Here is a 13,525-nt window from a genome sequence, read left to right as displayed (position 1 = left end):
AAAGTTTTAGGCATGAACTAATAGATATCTAGGCCCAAAGTATAATCATATTGATATTTGCATGCATCATGGTAATACAAATATTATTTATAACTGATTCAAAATAACATATATTAATTGGTTTCATTGGATAAATCAACCTATTTCATGACAGAAGCATAAAATTGCGTAAAAAGGTAAAAGATTCAAAAGTTACAAATCTTTGTACTCACGTGCGTTTTCTATGACTGTGTGCACAGGGGACTCATAGCTAGCCTTGTTAGCAATCGTGCACATCTTTTATAATCTGTCAGAGACAAAAATAAAGAAAATAAAATGCATTTTTTCCCTTTCAATGTTAATACCTGCAGTCACACTTGGGCTTATGTTGTAACATGACGCAAACGTCACCGCTTCAAAAGCACTGGTGAAATTCATGATTTAAGTGGAGCTCTCATGCCATCATGGCTTGACGTACGAAGTGTGAACTGGGGCCTGTAAATAGCTTTATCTCCCATAATGTACTTGATGGACTAAAATGACTGTGTGGGTTCAAGCACCACATGGTTCTACCCTTAATGGTGTTTGTGAAGTCTGAACATCCCAATTGCTGTCCTGTTCCAAGCACTGCTGTTACAGTATCATCCTCTCCCAAGGTATTGATATACAGTATTATCATCTTCTTTGTCAAAAGTGGCAGTGCCAATCTCACACTAAACAACTTCCCACTTTCTGCTCATTGTACCTTGTGTTTCGAGTTTACGACAATTTATTGAGCATTCCAGTTAGAGTAAGGAGGAGAGCAAGTCCGAGACAGCAAATAGCTCAAGTCGTTATGACATAAATGCTTAAGCCAAAGAAACGCTTAAACAACACTTTCCCAGTCTCCGGGAAAACAAAAAGAAACAACTGTGACCCAAATATGCATCTGGTTATTGTAACTAGTTTCGCTCTTGCATAATTTGACATTTTAATAAGTTTTGACATGTTTTACAACCCAATGCGTAACACTTAGATTTGTATTATTGAATGGACCGTCCAATGTTCACTCCTGAACGCTTAAAAAGCCCATGAGGACTATGGGTGGAGGAGCAGATTTAACTCGAGCTCAAACTTTTATTTTACTCCAAAAAGTAAGTATATCAACATAAGAAATAAATTGTCTTCATAATACAAACCACATATACATATATATAATAAATATAACCAATTAAAAGCCTGAAATGAGTAAGCAAGTGGGTCAATTCTAAATTGAGCCTATTGGAAAAAAACATTTCACACCCCAAGCAAAGCATTTACAATAAATCACACAGGCTACGTACGTGTTGGTCTGGAGCAATCCCTTGTGTTGTGATAAATTCTATGGAAATGTGTCCTGCATTCAGATGGAAACTTAATTGGTCCTGCTTGAAGGAAAAGAATGAAAATTTTACAGATTATTTACACAGTGTCATATTTTAATTTATGTCAAAATGACTATTCATGCATTGTGCAAAATTTCACGAATTTAAATTCAAACCCTACGAGCGCAACGTAACTCGTGATATGACATCATAAGGCCAGAGGTTTAATCATTTCAACAAACCTCTCCCAAACATTCCTTCGTTGTATGAGCGTTTTCCCAGATTTTCACACAACTGATTGTATTCGGGCCTGATCTTAGACTGACATTTTGCAATGAACAATCAGCTTAAACGTTTTTCCTAAACACGTGTCTAGAGAGAACCATGTGTTAAACATGTTACCTCAGTTGACCTAGCACTGGATTAACCTAATTGTCAGACTTTATGTTTATCAGGAGGAAAAATCTATTTCTAATGAGACAATTTTGAATACTTTAAAACATAAAGTCAGGGCTTTATGGTCACAAATCTAGACAGTGCTTAAATTCTTTTACACTACAAACATATTTACTGGAAGGAAAGCAAAAAATTACCTGTAAAATGTTCTATAAATTTTTCTTTCATGTTTGTGTCTCTTTGGGCAATATCTGAAAAACAATAATAAAAAGACTTACTGTAATGTTGAAAAAACAACACAACGCATTTGCAAACTATTGTGATCATTTTTCATTGCAGCAAACAACAAAAGAACGTAAAGATTTTTAATACTGACACAATCAATTGAGCCCATTCTCATCAATTGCGTATAAATAATGCGCTGTTGCAATATCGTGAAACTGTAAGTCTATAAACTAACAACTATTGAAACAGAAATGCACATGACATCATATTTACTTATCGATATAGGTACCTCCTATTGATTTCTGTGTTGATATTAAATGATTAATTATTATTAATGAAACTTAAGCCAAATCCTAACCCTTTTTTTAAACCCAAATTGCAAGTCTGTTGGAACGTTCTAATTTTAGCCTGTCCCCATCTCAGATCTTGTAAATGTTTGTAGTCTGCAAACAATTCTCCTCTTGAACAATATCACGCATCAAGATTATGATATAACTGACTACAATCACATATGCCATATGTTTGACTGTGATGACTACACGTCTGACGCAAGAAAGATGGACCGCCCATGATAAAACACAGTCCCAGATTGATTATCCAGCACCAGTAAATCTGACAGGCTTGGGGTCCCAGCTAATTATGTACAATCTGTTGCTTGCCCGACCCTGAAACACTGTCCCCACATGTAGACCATGAGTTCCAGCCTGTTGGAGTAAGAAGATTAATGCACACAACGTTTTAATGCCTATCAATGTCAGTTCCACAAATCCATCCGGGAGCTAATTTTAACTGGCCTCCGAATAAAGCATAACCAATATTCTTAGGATTGAATTTAAGTTTCCTCTTCTTTCAAGACACAGTGGCTTTCTACATGTATGAAATTTACACAAACACAACTGTTTAGATCCTTCTCAATTTCTAATAGGATAGTTATTGGGACACATCATTCAGACACCTGTTAATATAATCTGTGGGTCACAAGGCATGTTGTTGCACCTGAGTCTTACATAATATGGCTATACAATGTGCAACACATTGTGTTGACAGTCTGGATTATCCAGTGGTCCATAATCATGCTATGTACTTTAAATTTAGAGAAATAAACTCTATCAAAGCCCACCCAAATCAGCAATAACAGATGTTTTTGGGTGTAATTTATTTAGGACTTTTGTGTGAGGATGCACATGTCAATCAGTTTATTTTGTTTTGCTAGGGCTGAGACTTTTAAATAGCCAAACCCGAATGAACCAAACCAGAAATCTGTCAGAAATAACATTCACGTTTTTTAATCAATTAAGTACCAGCATGTTATGGCAGTTGAATAGACCACATGTCACAAATACATAAACAATTCAGTCTGTCTTTGACTATGTGTAAAAACTTCTCGTGTTTGACAGCAATTATGCGTTTCTAAACACAATAAACAAATCCCCTATTCTGAATTCAACTGAAACACATACAGCCAAAGTGTTGGTCAGTGAGCAGAATCGCTGTATATAAAAATAATAGTGAGAATCAGATAAATCAGAGAAGCACTTTTTCATTTTTGCTAGTTCTGTTCACATGGCATGTTTAAAGCCCAAATGGTGACGCTATTAATGCAATTATACCAATGAGTGGCGAGGTATTACCAACATGGCAGAATCTGAGCAGGTACATCCTCCATTACATAACCTTTTCAAAATACACATCTAATCTGCACGTTTGTTCATAATTCACAATTCCACTGAACATTTTTGGGCAGACGCTTTTATCAAAAGCAATTTAAACTGGCCTAAATTCAAGCGTTACATTTGATATGGGGATTGAACCCAAAACCTTTTGCTCTGCTAATGCAATGTGTCTACCAATTGAGCTACACCAACACATGTGTATGTGATTTGGCACGTGAAACACAAAACTATAGTAAATCTTTTTAACAACACCTGACAGCATTTTTCTTTCTTTTAAAATGTTTACAATATCACCAGCAATATTCACCAAGGAGTTATGGTATCCTGCAATATTATGAATATATTAAAGTACTAAGTAGTCATGCTTCAAAAAACATGTTTGTTAGACAGGTGGCAACATTTTGCGTGCTGAAATACAAGTTGTTATTTTCACACACAAATGAATGACGAATTAAACTTCATGACTTCTTGAGCTTTTAATTTGTTTAATTTAATACCAGTCCTTAGATCTACACAGATGATTTCAACATAATGTGATCGCTTAACAAGAACATCATTTGACTGTATCCTCTGCTGTTCCTTTATCCTAACTCATTCTTTTACTTATACAATGACCCATAATAATCTGTAAATTATTTCTTACGTAAAACTTAAAACATAAACAGCTCTCTCTTGTCCATGCAAAGGTCATCATAGCATGCACACAGTGCAGTTGATATGCAACAAAACTCTCACTGACAGGAAGGCGTTAATGCCAAGGATTACTTTTGTATTATCACCTGATCTTAAATCAACTTACCTATTGGTCTACTGTTGGAGAAATATGCAGCCTTTTCACGCGACGAAAACTTGACATCTTGAGATACAGAGAAGAGGCCACTGGTGATGCGCCGGCTGGATGCGGGCTTGTCTCGCTGGTTGTCCGCGACCACTTGCAGGATTAGATTAAGCAAAATTTGGCGTTCCTGCTGCTTTACCTCCTTGCTGTCCATGCACTGGCTGGAGGTGATGAGCAAAAGAATCATACTCAATAATATGTGCCATCTCTTCTTAGCCCGCATGGCTTTCCAGCCTGATAAACGAATGAAACAAGCAAACACTGTCGTTACATGTTCGTAGCAAAAGTTTTGAGCAAAATACGCACGAAAGATTTTCAAAGAGCATAGACCTAAATCTACATTAGATTTTCATGCATAGCGTACAGTTTTATAAATGCATAATTTAGTCTATAAATGATTTATTAATGTTTCCCATAACTTCAGAAAGCAAGCAATAACTTACGCGATTATGTATTGGGGGTGCTTCTACCTTCAATAATGTGAACGCAAAGTTGTCAGAGAAAAATATATCTTCCTACAGTTCCTGACGTGACGCGTAATAACGATACCGTTGTCTCGTCTCTTTCTTGAGAACATGCGTCTTGTTTTTATACGTCAAGTGAGAAGCTTCTTGGAGGTAATGCAATCGATTTCGGGTGGGTGGCAAGCGATGTAGACATCTTTCTCTCGTTTTTTTTTCAGCTCGTGGTCAGTTCCTTTGACATTCGCCCCTCCTTTCGTTTCAAATTCATCACAGAAGTTTAGAAAAAGTGTGCCTCAGAAGTCCGCTCTCGGGTTTTTTTAAAGAATCATGGCTGTGTTGGATGCGTAAAAGTTCCTGGAGATGTCCATTGCGCCATGTCCCCAAGGAAAATGATGGGGAACCTCAAATATCCAAATACACAAGGAATATTTTGGCACTTGTTTAAATGTGTAGCTGGGCTATGAAAATAACGTCTGGCGTTTTTGTTCACGGATGATCGAGTCTTGTGACTGCCCTAAGCGCTATCCTGGTAAGCCCCCTTTCCACCACCCAACTCAAGGGTGCACATGGCGCTGTGCTTCTTATATACTTAAAGATTATATTCCAGGGTTCCAGCATTGTTTGTCTCGTAAATATAGACCAAACGTCTAATTAGATGGATAAACTATTGTAATAATAATCTTTTATTTTTTCATATTTGTATAGGTTTTTATTGTCATGTGCGTTGTGTACATTTTTAAAAGTTTAAAGACTATGGAGAAGTCCTAACACAATAAACATCAATGTATAAAAACGTACAAAACTGTACACAAGTATTCCAAAAGTTACTAAAAAAGAAAAAAAAACATTATCTTAAAATTTCAACCTACACAAAATTACACAGTGCGCTGTTGCTCCTACAGGGACATCACTGAACCTGCTTTTCACATGGGAAAATGTTTCCATCCTGACATCCAGACACTGGGTTCATACTGAACAAAATGTGCATGACGAAAAATCATTTTACATTTGCAAAGGTATGGTCCTACTTTCTCCTTTTGTGTAATATTGCGTAAACATTTGTTAATATTTATTGTTAACATGTATTATTCTGCCTAATATGACATAATGTTAACATTACCATTAACATTAGATGCTCCTGAAAGTGGAATTTACACACTGTAAATCTTTTACATACATTGTGCAAAGGATATATGCCTCGATACACAATCTGAAATAATGGCTTACACAAGATCGGAAGGTGAGCGCTCTAAATTTGTTACAACATTATTGTTTATTTTGGCGACATCGCGTGGTGTGTTTTCAAACTACATGTCATTTAAGGTACGCCTCTATCAGCTTCACTGGTTCTCGAGTTTGGGTGACGGCTGTTTACACAAGTAATGTTGTACAGAATATTGATATGTATCCCTTCAATCAAAATGTTTATAATTATTGTAATGTTTAATGTGAAGCAATAAAAAAAAGTATGGGTGACGGCCATTGAAAAGAATATCCTAATCGCAAAACCCTTCCACTGCACCTCATCGATGCCCACCGCGTTATCTTACCGGAATTACGTCACATTTTAACGCGCCAGCGCCAGGTGAAAAAGTTTACATTTTGTTTACTGAAACCTTTTAATGTTGTTTTTACAAATACAAATCAAGGAAGAGATTTTGCCGTCCTGACAAACTGTCAAATTTATGGTTGATATTTGATCTTCTTCCGTCCTGCGTAAGCGTTACCATAGAAACAAAGTTGACAACAAGTTTCAGGCTAGTTAGTTAGTGGTCTATGACCGCTAACGTTAAGTATTGAGCAAAAGGTCCCCGTCGTTGTTTGTATTATTTGTTTATACAAGTAGAAACACACTAGGTGTCAGTAACAGAACATTGCAATGCGGACTGTTTAAATATAGATCCTTTGAATACGTAAAGAATACGTCGTATTATTAATTCCTTGCGATACAGGAGGACAAATGTCTCACAGGTTTGTAGGATAAACTTCGCAATATAGTTATTTTATAATAGGCTATCAATAACCATTTTAGGCTGTAGTTTTAAAAATTGTAATTCCTGTGACTGTAAGGTAATGCTGTCTTAAAATGAATATCACAACTCAAGTGTGACAGTTATAATTTAAAGATACACTAACAATCTTTTCTCTAACAGCACATGTAATACACTGTGGTCTGAAGCTCACGAGGAGCTCAGCTGTTTACTGGCTCAAGAACTTCCAGAGGAACCTCGACGTCCTGAAAGAGACAGAGTGGTGTTCTTTCAAAGGCTCGCCACCATCTACGTCCGTTACGTTCAGATCTTTAGGCAGCTAGAAGAGGCCTATGACCAAAGCCTTCACCCGCAAAAGAGACAAGTGATCAGACAGGTGCTGGAGGGTGTGATGGGGCGCATTCTGGAGCTCAAAAATGAAATGGTGGAAAAGGAATTTTCAGAGTACCACTATATGGATGACATCATTCAAGACCTGAAATTAACCCCTGTGAGTTTGAAGCCTTTCTTATGCCCAAGTAGAATTTGCGTACTTATGGTAGAATTTTTGTATTTGAAGGTTAAACCATGATGTTGACTGTCATGTTTTTTTTGGCGTCTCACAGACACAAGGCAATTTTAATAGCACAAAAACAAATAATGCAATATTCCTTTTGTACTTCATAACTTTTCCTGATCATGATCATTAAGAACATGACGGTTTTGTTTTGCTTATTAATATTTTGTTTTTCAGTCTGTGGGACTCCAAACATAAAATGCTATCGTAAATCTTAAACAGAAAACGACAGAATATTGCTGATACTCTTCATCCTTGTTCTTCATTGAAGGAGGACCTTGAGATTCCCATCCCCAGTTACTTCATTCGAGAGCGGAACAAAGTACTGGAGGAAAGAGAAAAAATGTTTGCTACCGTTTTAAATCAAATGGATCCTTTAGACAAACCGGAAGTGGGTTCAGTTTTATTGTGTTTTACATGGAACTCATTGTAAACAACAATCACTGGTTAGTTTGAAATATCGTCTCTCTCTTTCATGTCCAAGCCTCCTGTAGTGCGAATGTTGACTCTGGAGAGGTCCGTTAAAATCATCCAGGTTTCTGAAAGAGCACGGCAAGGTCGACTGAGGGCAAAGTTCATGAGAGAGATCTATAAGGATTCTCAGAGAAAAGCTAAAGAAAATGGGGCGATTACCCCTGACCGGGCCGCACTAACTATACAGAAGGTACCATATGCTGTTATGTTCAATTTTCATCATGTTTAATTCCTGTTTTAACTGAAGTTCAAACTGTTGTTGACAAGATATGTATCATTTTATTTATCAAGGACTCAGGATGCAATGTTGAAATAATATTTTATGATACCAGAACTACGTCAATGATGTTTCTATAATGTGTTAGGAATGGATGTCACTCATTTCCCCTTTTTTCAAATAAAGTCTCAGAAAATCTCTATTTAGGTGTGGAGAGGCTTTGTGCAAAGGAAGAAGACCAAAAAGCTGCGTGAGGAGGAAATGATATTTCTTGGAATGGTAACATAAACTATATATTTACTCCTTTAATATACTTATATTTATCATTAAAGGAGTCACAGTATTCATAGAAAATATAAAAAGTATATTTTTTCATATTCACTGTGATTTACAGCATGTGGAGAATGTCACTACTGTTTTGCCGCCAGTAGATGGAACTCTAATACTGTTTCTTGAGAGGTGTCTTTATTTTCTCTGGCTCTGCCATTCTTAGGCCATGGATCCAAAACTGCCAAATCCATCTCCATTGAAACTGGCTACCCAGAACAACGAGGCCAACAGACGATTAAGACAAGAAGAACATGAAGATGACTATCACAAGTCCATTAGTTCTGTTATTTATCAGATCAGGGAAGTGGAAGGTCCAGAAATGAAGGAGACTATGAAAGATCAGATCCGGCAGTGGTTCATTGAGTGCCGGTGAGTGAAATTTTCACAATGTCTCACTATAAAATGACTTCTATAGTATTATTTTCAATATTTCACTGATTTTGCATACGGCACGTAGTGTTTGCCTTAACATTTATTTATACTTTTTGGCAAGGCAGCTTACAATGCATGTACAAATCTATATGCTTTTAACTGCGCGTGTTCTACCTGGGAATTGAACCCGTTACCATTAACTATGAGATGTGTATTTTTACCATAAGATATATGATTGAAACACATTTAAATAGTGATGCAACAGGATCCTTTCCTGACTACCCAGAAGAGGAGGATGGAGGTTCAGCTCTTATATTTGCTGAGAAAACACCTGAGCAGGTAAACATGCCTCAGTGGAATAACTTTAGTTTGAGGCTTTTTTCCTCTGTTTTGTCTAACTTTACTAACTTAATAAATCAAAGTTTTGCCTAAACGTTTATGCCTTATTTTGAAGCTGGCAGAAGAGTTGGCAGCCAAAGAGGAGGATGATGGCAACAAAAGGCAGAAGGGAAAGGAAGAGACAAAGGATAAAGAAAAGAGAAACAAAGGGAGGGTTGAAGAAGAGGTAGGATTTAAAAACAGTCCAGGTCAGATGCTATGTTTTTAAATTGAGTTTGGTTTCACTAGTTTTTCATGATGTATACTAATGACACAGGAGGAAGAGCCTGGACTGAGGATGCTACCGTCTGCTTTTTTGAACGATCTTGAGAAAGGACACAAAACATTTTCTGGCAAGGAAGATTTGAAGACTTACACATTTATCTGGTACAGTGTCAAGGGAGCGAATGTGACTGACTTATCTGATCTGCAGAGGTCTGGCAAAACAGAAAGGAGTCTAAGAATTTCAGTCAAAGACATGAGGCGGAGCTGATAAAAGAGGAGAAGAGAAAAGAGATTGAGTTGGAAATAAGAAAACAGGTGATGTTTTTGGACACACTGATTGTCATTGGCAATGTTTTTCAAGCATTCTGTCTAACAAATCTTTTCATTTTATGTTTGTTCAGGTGGATGAACTGATGCGACAGGAGCTGGCCAATTGGAAGCTGGCTGTGGATAAAGAAAAAAGTGGGAAGTCCAAGGGGGCTGCAAAAGTACAGTTGATAATGATTCCCATTGGCATTAACAGTACTGTCAGTCATTTATATAGAATTTTCACCAGAATTGGCCACATAATTAGACGCACTCCTTCCAAAACATAACCCTACAAGCTTATTGGCTTACAGCACTGGTAATTTAAATAATATTTGAGATGTTGTTTGTATTATAATTGTGCTTCAGCTGTCATTACTGCACATTGTTTTTTTTACTACACAGAAAAAGAAGGCAGCGAAAAATGGAAAGAGGAAGAAAAAAGACAAAGACCTCACACCAGACAGGTTTGTAAATGAACAATGTTTAATTATTGACTGTTGGTGGTTCTCGATCTTCTTTACAGTTAAATGTAACATTCGCAAATGCATAAACTGTTTTAGGACCTTGGAGTCACTGTTCGAAGAGCTGGTTGAACAGGAATTGCTGAAAAAAGCAGATAATGTTAAACTAAAAGATTATCTAGGTATTTACTGTTTTAAAATGATACACTCATTGAATACAATTTAAGTTTATTCAGTCACTTTCTCTTTGACAGATTTGACATAAATGTATGGTTTACAGGAGACTATAGTTACCTTGGAACAACTCTACGACAGTCTGACATCGAGCCTATGCCGTCTTTATCTGATGTTCGGCAGGTTGTAGCCCTGTATGCTGTCCTGCCTTTAGGCGAGTATAAATGAAAATTAAATGCAAATGTTTTTTACAGAATTTACACATTTTAGGATAATTCAATAAATGTGCAATAAATAACTTAATTACTTTCTTCAAAATGACTTGCTCTCATGATGTTTTAAATGTGTGACTTTCCTCTGTAAAAACATTTAAAGCTTTAAAGGAGTGTTAAAGGTGGAGTGGTTGATTTGGAAAGGCGCTAACTTTAGCCTGCTAGCACGGAAATTATAATCCCACCCTCTATGCGATTCGCCGTCCAAAGCCACGCTTCCTCCAAACACATATATGTATTTCGTAAATCCACGTAACGAATTGCAAACTAAATCCATTAAATTCTTCTCTATGCATGTACATACCTGTCCAAAAGAAAGAGAGCAACCACGGTATCGTCTTTCAGACCCTTTGCCTGCCGGAGCTGTCTCCATTGTGTAAAAGCTGAACCGATGTTAATTTGAGTTTTTCCTCTTTCATGATCCAGACGTTTTTTCGTCACTGCTTTTTCAAAAACTGACTTTCGTTTTGTAGATTTACTTGTTGTCAGTACCGCAGGAAAGTTTGATTGTTGCTGATTGTCCGACATTCTCCCTACATTGACACAACAGCGGACGTGAGCGCGCTGAGAACTTATGACGTCTTCGTGAACAGGGTGTGCAGTGGTATGCAAAATACGTTGTCTGAAAATGTACACATGACCAGTCACAGCTTTCGGCCAGAACGTTTTGATTGGGCGAACGTGTTTTGGTTCTACGCCTTTCACAGACGAAATATAATTCTAAAAATATTATTTGACCACTATACTTCTTGATTTCTATCAGGATGTAAAGAGATTTCCAACCAATATGACAAACAATGTTTCTGGACAGGACCACCCACCCTGCCTTTAAGACTTCTAGCCTCAGTCACCATTCACTTTCCTTGGATCTTTTTCACATTAGATGTGAATGGTGACTAAGAGTGAAAGAGAGAAGATGAATATAATGTTTCGCCTATACCCTGTAGGTTCCCAAGCAGTTCATGAGAAAGCTCCGCCAGTGAAGGCTATGCTGCTAGTGGGGCCATCAGGAGTAGGTAAGAAAATGCTGGTCCATGCCATCTGCCAGGAGACTGGAGCCAACCTGTTTGACCTTTCACCTTTAAACGTGGCTGGGAAATACCCCGGTAAAAGTGGACTGCAGATGATGTTACATATGGTGTTTAAGGTAACAAGGCTCTGTGATAATTCCACATTTATGAATAAAAACTCAGCTAATATTATAAAATAGACGTTTTAAATGTTTTATATTCTATGTAGGTAGCCAGACTAATGCAACCCTCTGTTATATGGATTGGAGATGCTGAAAAGATGTTTTACAAAAAAGTACCAAAGGATGAAAAGGAGGTAAAGAGTGTATATAATGTGACCTATGTATCACTCTTCTTGTGGGACCGTTCAAACTGTTTTAATGGTTTCACACAGTTAGATCCAAAGCGCCTGAAGAAAGATTTGAACAAAATTCTCAAGTCCATCAGAGGGGAAGATTGTGTTCTGATAGTGGGAACGACGAATGATCCACACAGTGCAGAGCTCAAGTCCTTCTGCAAATTCTACAATAAAATCATCCTCATACCTCGACCAGACTACGCATCCAGATATGGTAAACTAATCTATAAAATAGATTTTTATGTCAGATTATTTTGTCATCACTATGTTTCCAGTCAAACGTCTGTATGTTTTCACAGTGATATGGAAAGAGCTGATAAGAAAGAATGGTGGTGAAGTGACCAGCGATCTGGATCTCAGCTCTCTGGCAAAGATCTCTGATGGATACACGCAAGGTCACATGGTGCAGGTGGTGCTGAGCGTCTTGACCGAACGGCGCATTCAACAACTCCCTAAAAGACCACTAACGGCTTCAGAGTTTGTGTCTCATCTTGCTAGAATCGACCCTGTGTTTCAGGAAGAAGAAGAGGCCTTGAAAGTAAACAAATATTTTGTAGAAGCACGATTTCTCGTTACGCAATGTTGAAAGTTCTAACGTGGTATTTTCTAATGTGATATTACATTTTGGGTTGGTGGTCTCTTAACCTGATGGGGGAAGTAAACCCTCACATTTCCAGACTTATCTGGAAATTATTACGGTATCTTTAGCAGAAGATCAGTTGTTTTTTTTGTTTACAGAACTGGTATGCCAAGACTCCCCTCGGCAAGAAGAGAGTTAAAGCCTCCTCGGGAAAAGAGGGTGATGAAGAGACACCTGAAAAAGGAGGTGGCAAGAAAAAAGGAAAAAAGTAATCAGTATCACATTTCCCTGCCTTTATCAATGATTGATTGGTAACACTTAAAGCATATATGTATAATGCATTATAAAAGTAGTTTTAATGTATTAATTATGCCTTGTAATGCACCTTATAATGTCTCATGAATAATTGTAACCAGTGTTGGGTGTAACTAGTTACTAAGTAATTAGTTACTGTAATTTAATTACTTTTCCCTTGAAAAAGTAAAGTAAGGGATTGCTCTTATTTTTTCTGTAATTTAATTACAGTTACTTTTGATGTAATTAAACTAAATACTTTGTGTAATATATGTGTGTGCAATACTGGAATTGACATCAAAATTCAGAGTCTAACTTTAAAATCTGTGCTTTAATGTATAATTCTCACATCTGTAATACTTTGGTTAGTTACTAAGAGTATTTTATGTAGTTTAATATTATTTATTTGAATGAATTAAAAGAGCCGTTTCATGCCTATCCTTGAATCACTTAACTAATCAAGGTTGATTAAGGATATAGAAAGTAATTAGTAATAAGTAACTAAATACTTTTTGGAGAGAGTAATTTGTACAGTAATCTAATTACTCTATTGAATATGTAATTAGTAACTAGTAATTAATTACTTTTCAGAGTAACTTACCCAAC

General features: G+C 36.9%; 2 protein-coding genes across 3 annotated transcripts; one reads left to right on the top strand and one right to left on the bottom strand.

Moving 5' to 3' along the window:
- Nucleotides 1-210: 210 nt before the first annotated feature.
- Nucleotides 211-5,404, bottom strand: alkal1 (ALK and LTK ligand 1). Of its 2 annotated transcripts, none has more exons than XM_057357509.1 (5): nucleotides 4,898-5,404; nucleotides 4,416-4,688; nucleotides 1,916-1,969; nucleotides 1,302-1,385; nucleotides 211-286 (listed from the first exon to the last, which is right to left on the bottom strand). In XM_057357509.1, exons 2-5 carry the CDS (start codon nucleotides 4,675-4,677, stop codon nucleotides 222-224), a joined length of 465 nt encoding a protein of 154 aa, XP_057213492.1. In that variant the 5' UTR covers nucleotides 4,678-4,688; nucleotides 4,898-5,404; the 3' UTR covers nucleotides 211-221. The 2 variants fall into 2 exon arrangements, with proteins under 2 accessions (XP_057213492.1, XP_057213493.1); XM_057357510.1 differs by having other exon boundaries at nucleotides 1,302-1,382.
- A 1,369-nt stretch (nucleotides 5,405-6,773) lies between these two features.
- Nucleotides 6,774-13,147, top strand: zgc:153738 (uncharacterized protein LOC558115 homolog). Its single transcript, XM_057356485.1, has 19 exons — nucleotides 6,774-6,889; nucleotides 7,072-7,399; nucleotides 7,737-7,856; nucleotides 7,950-8,129; nucleotides 8,364-8,435; nucleotides 8,650-8,855; nucleotides 9,113-9,197; nucleotides 9,313-9,423; nucleotides 9,514-9,589; nucleotides 9,670-9,776; nucleotides 9,863-9,949; nucleotides 10,173-10,234; nucleotides 10,331-10,413; nucleotides 10,512-10,619; nucleotides 11,625-11,824; nucleotides 11,917-12,003; nucleotides 12,082-12,259; nucleotides 12,345-12,583; nucleotides 12,784-13,147. Exons 1-19 carry the CDS (start codon nucleotides 6,879-6,881, stop codon nucleotides 12,895-12,897), a joined length of 2,454 nt encoding a protein of 817 aa, XP_057212468.1. The 5' UTR covers nucleotides 6,774-6,878; the 3' UTR covers nucleotides 12,898-13,147.
- Nucleotides 13,148-13,525: the final 378 nt, after the last annotated feature.

Source organism: Triplophysa rosa, linkage group LG17 (genome assembly GCF_024868665.1).
Source record: "Triplophysa rosa linkage group LG17, Trosa_1v2, whole genome shotgun sequence".
Classification (NCBI taxonomy): Eukaryota; Metazoa; Chordata; class Actinopteri; order Cypriniformes; family Nemacheilidae; genus Triplophysa; species Triplophysa rosa.
Note: the sequence above shows the minus strand (reverse complement) of the source record. Positions and strands in the feature narration are given on the sequence as shown.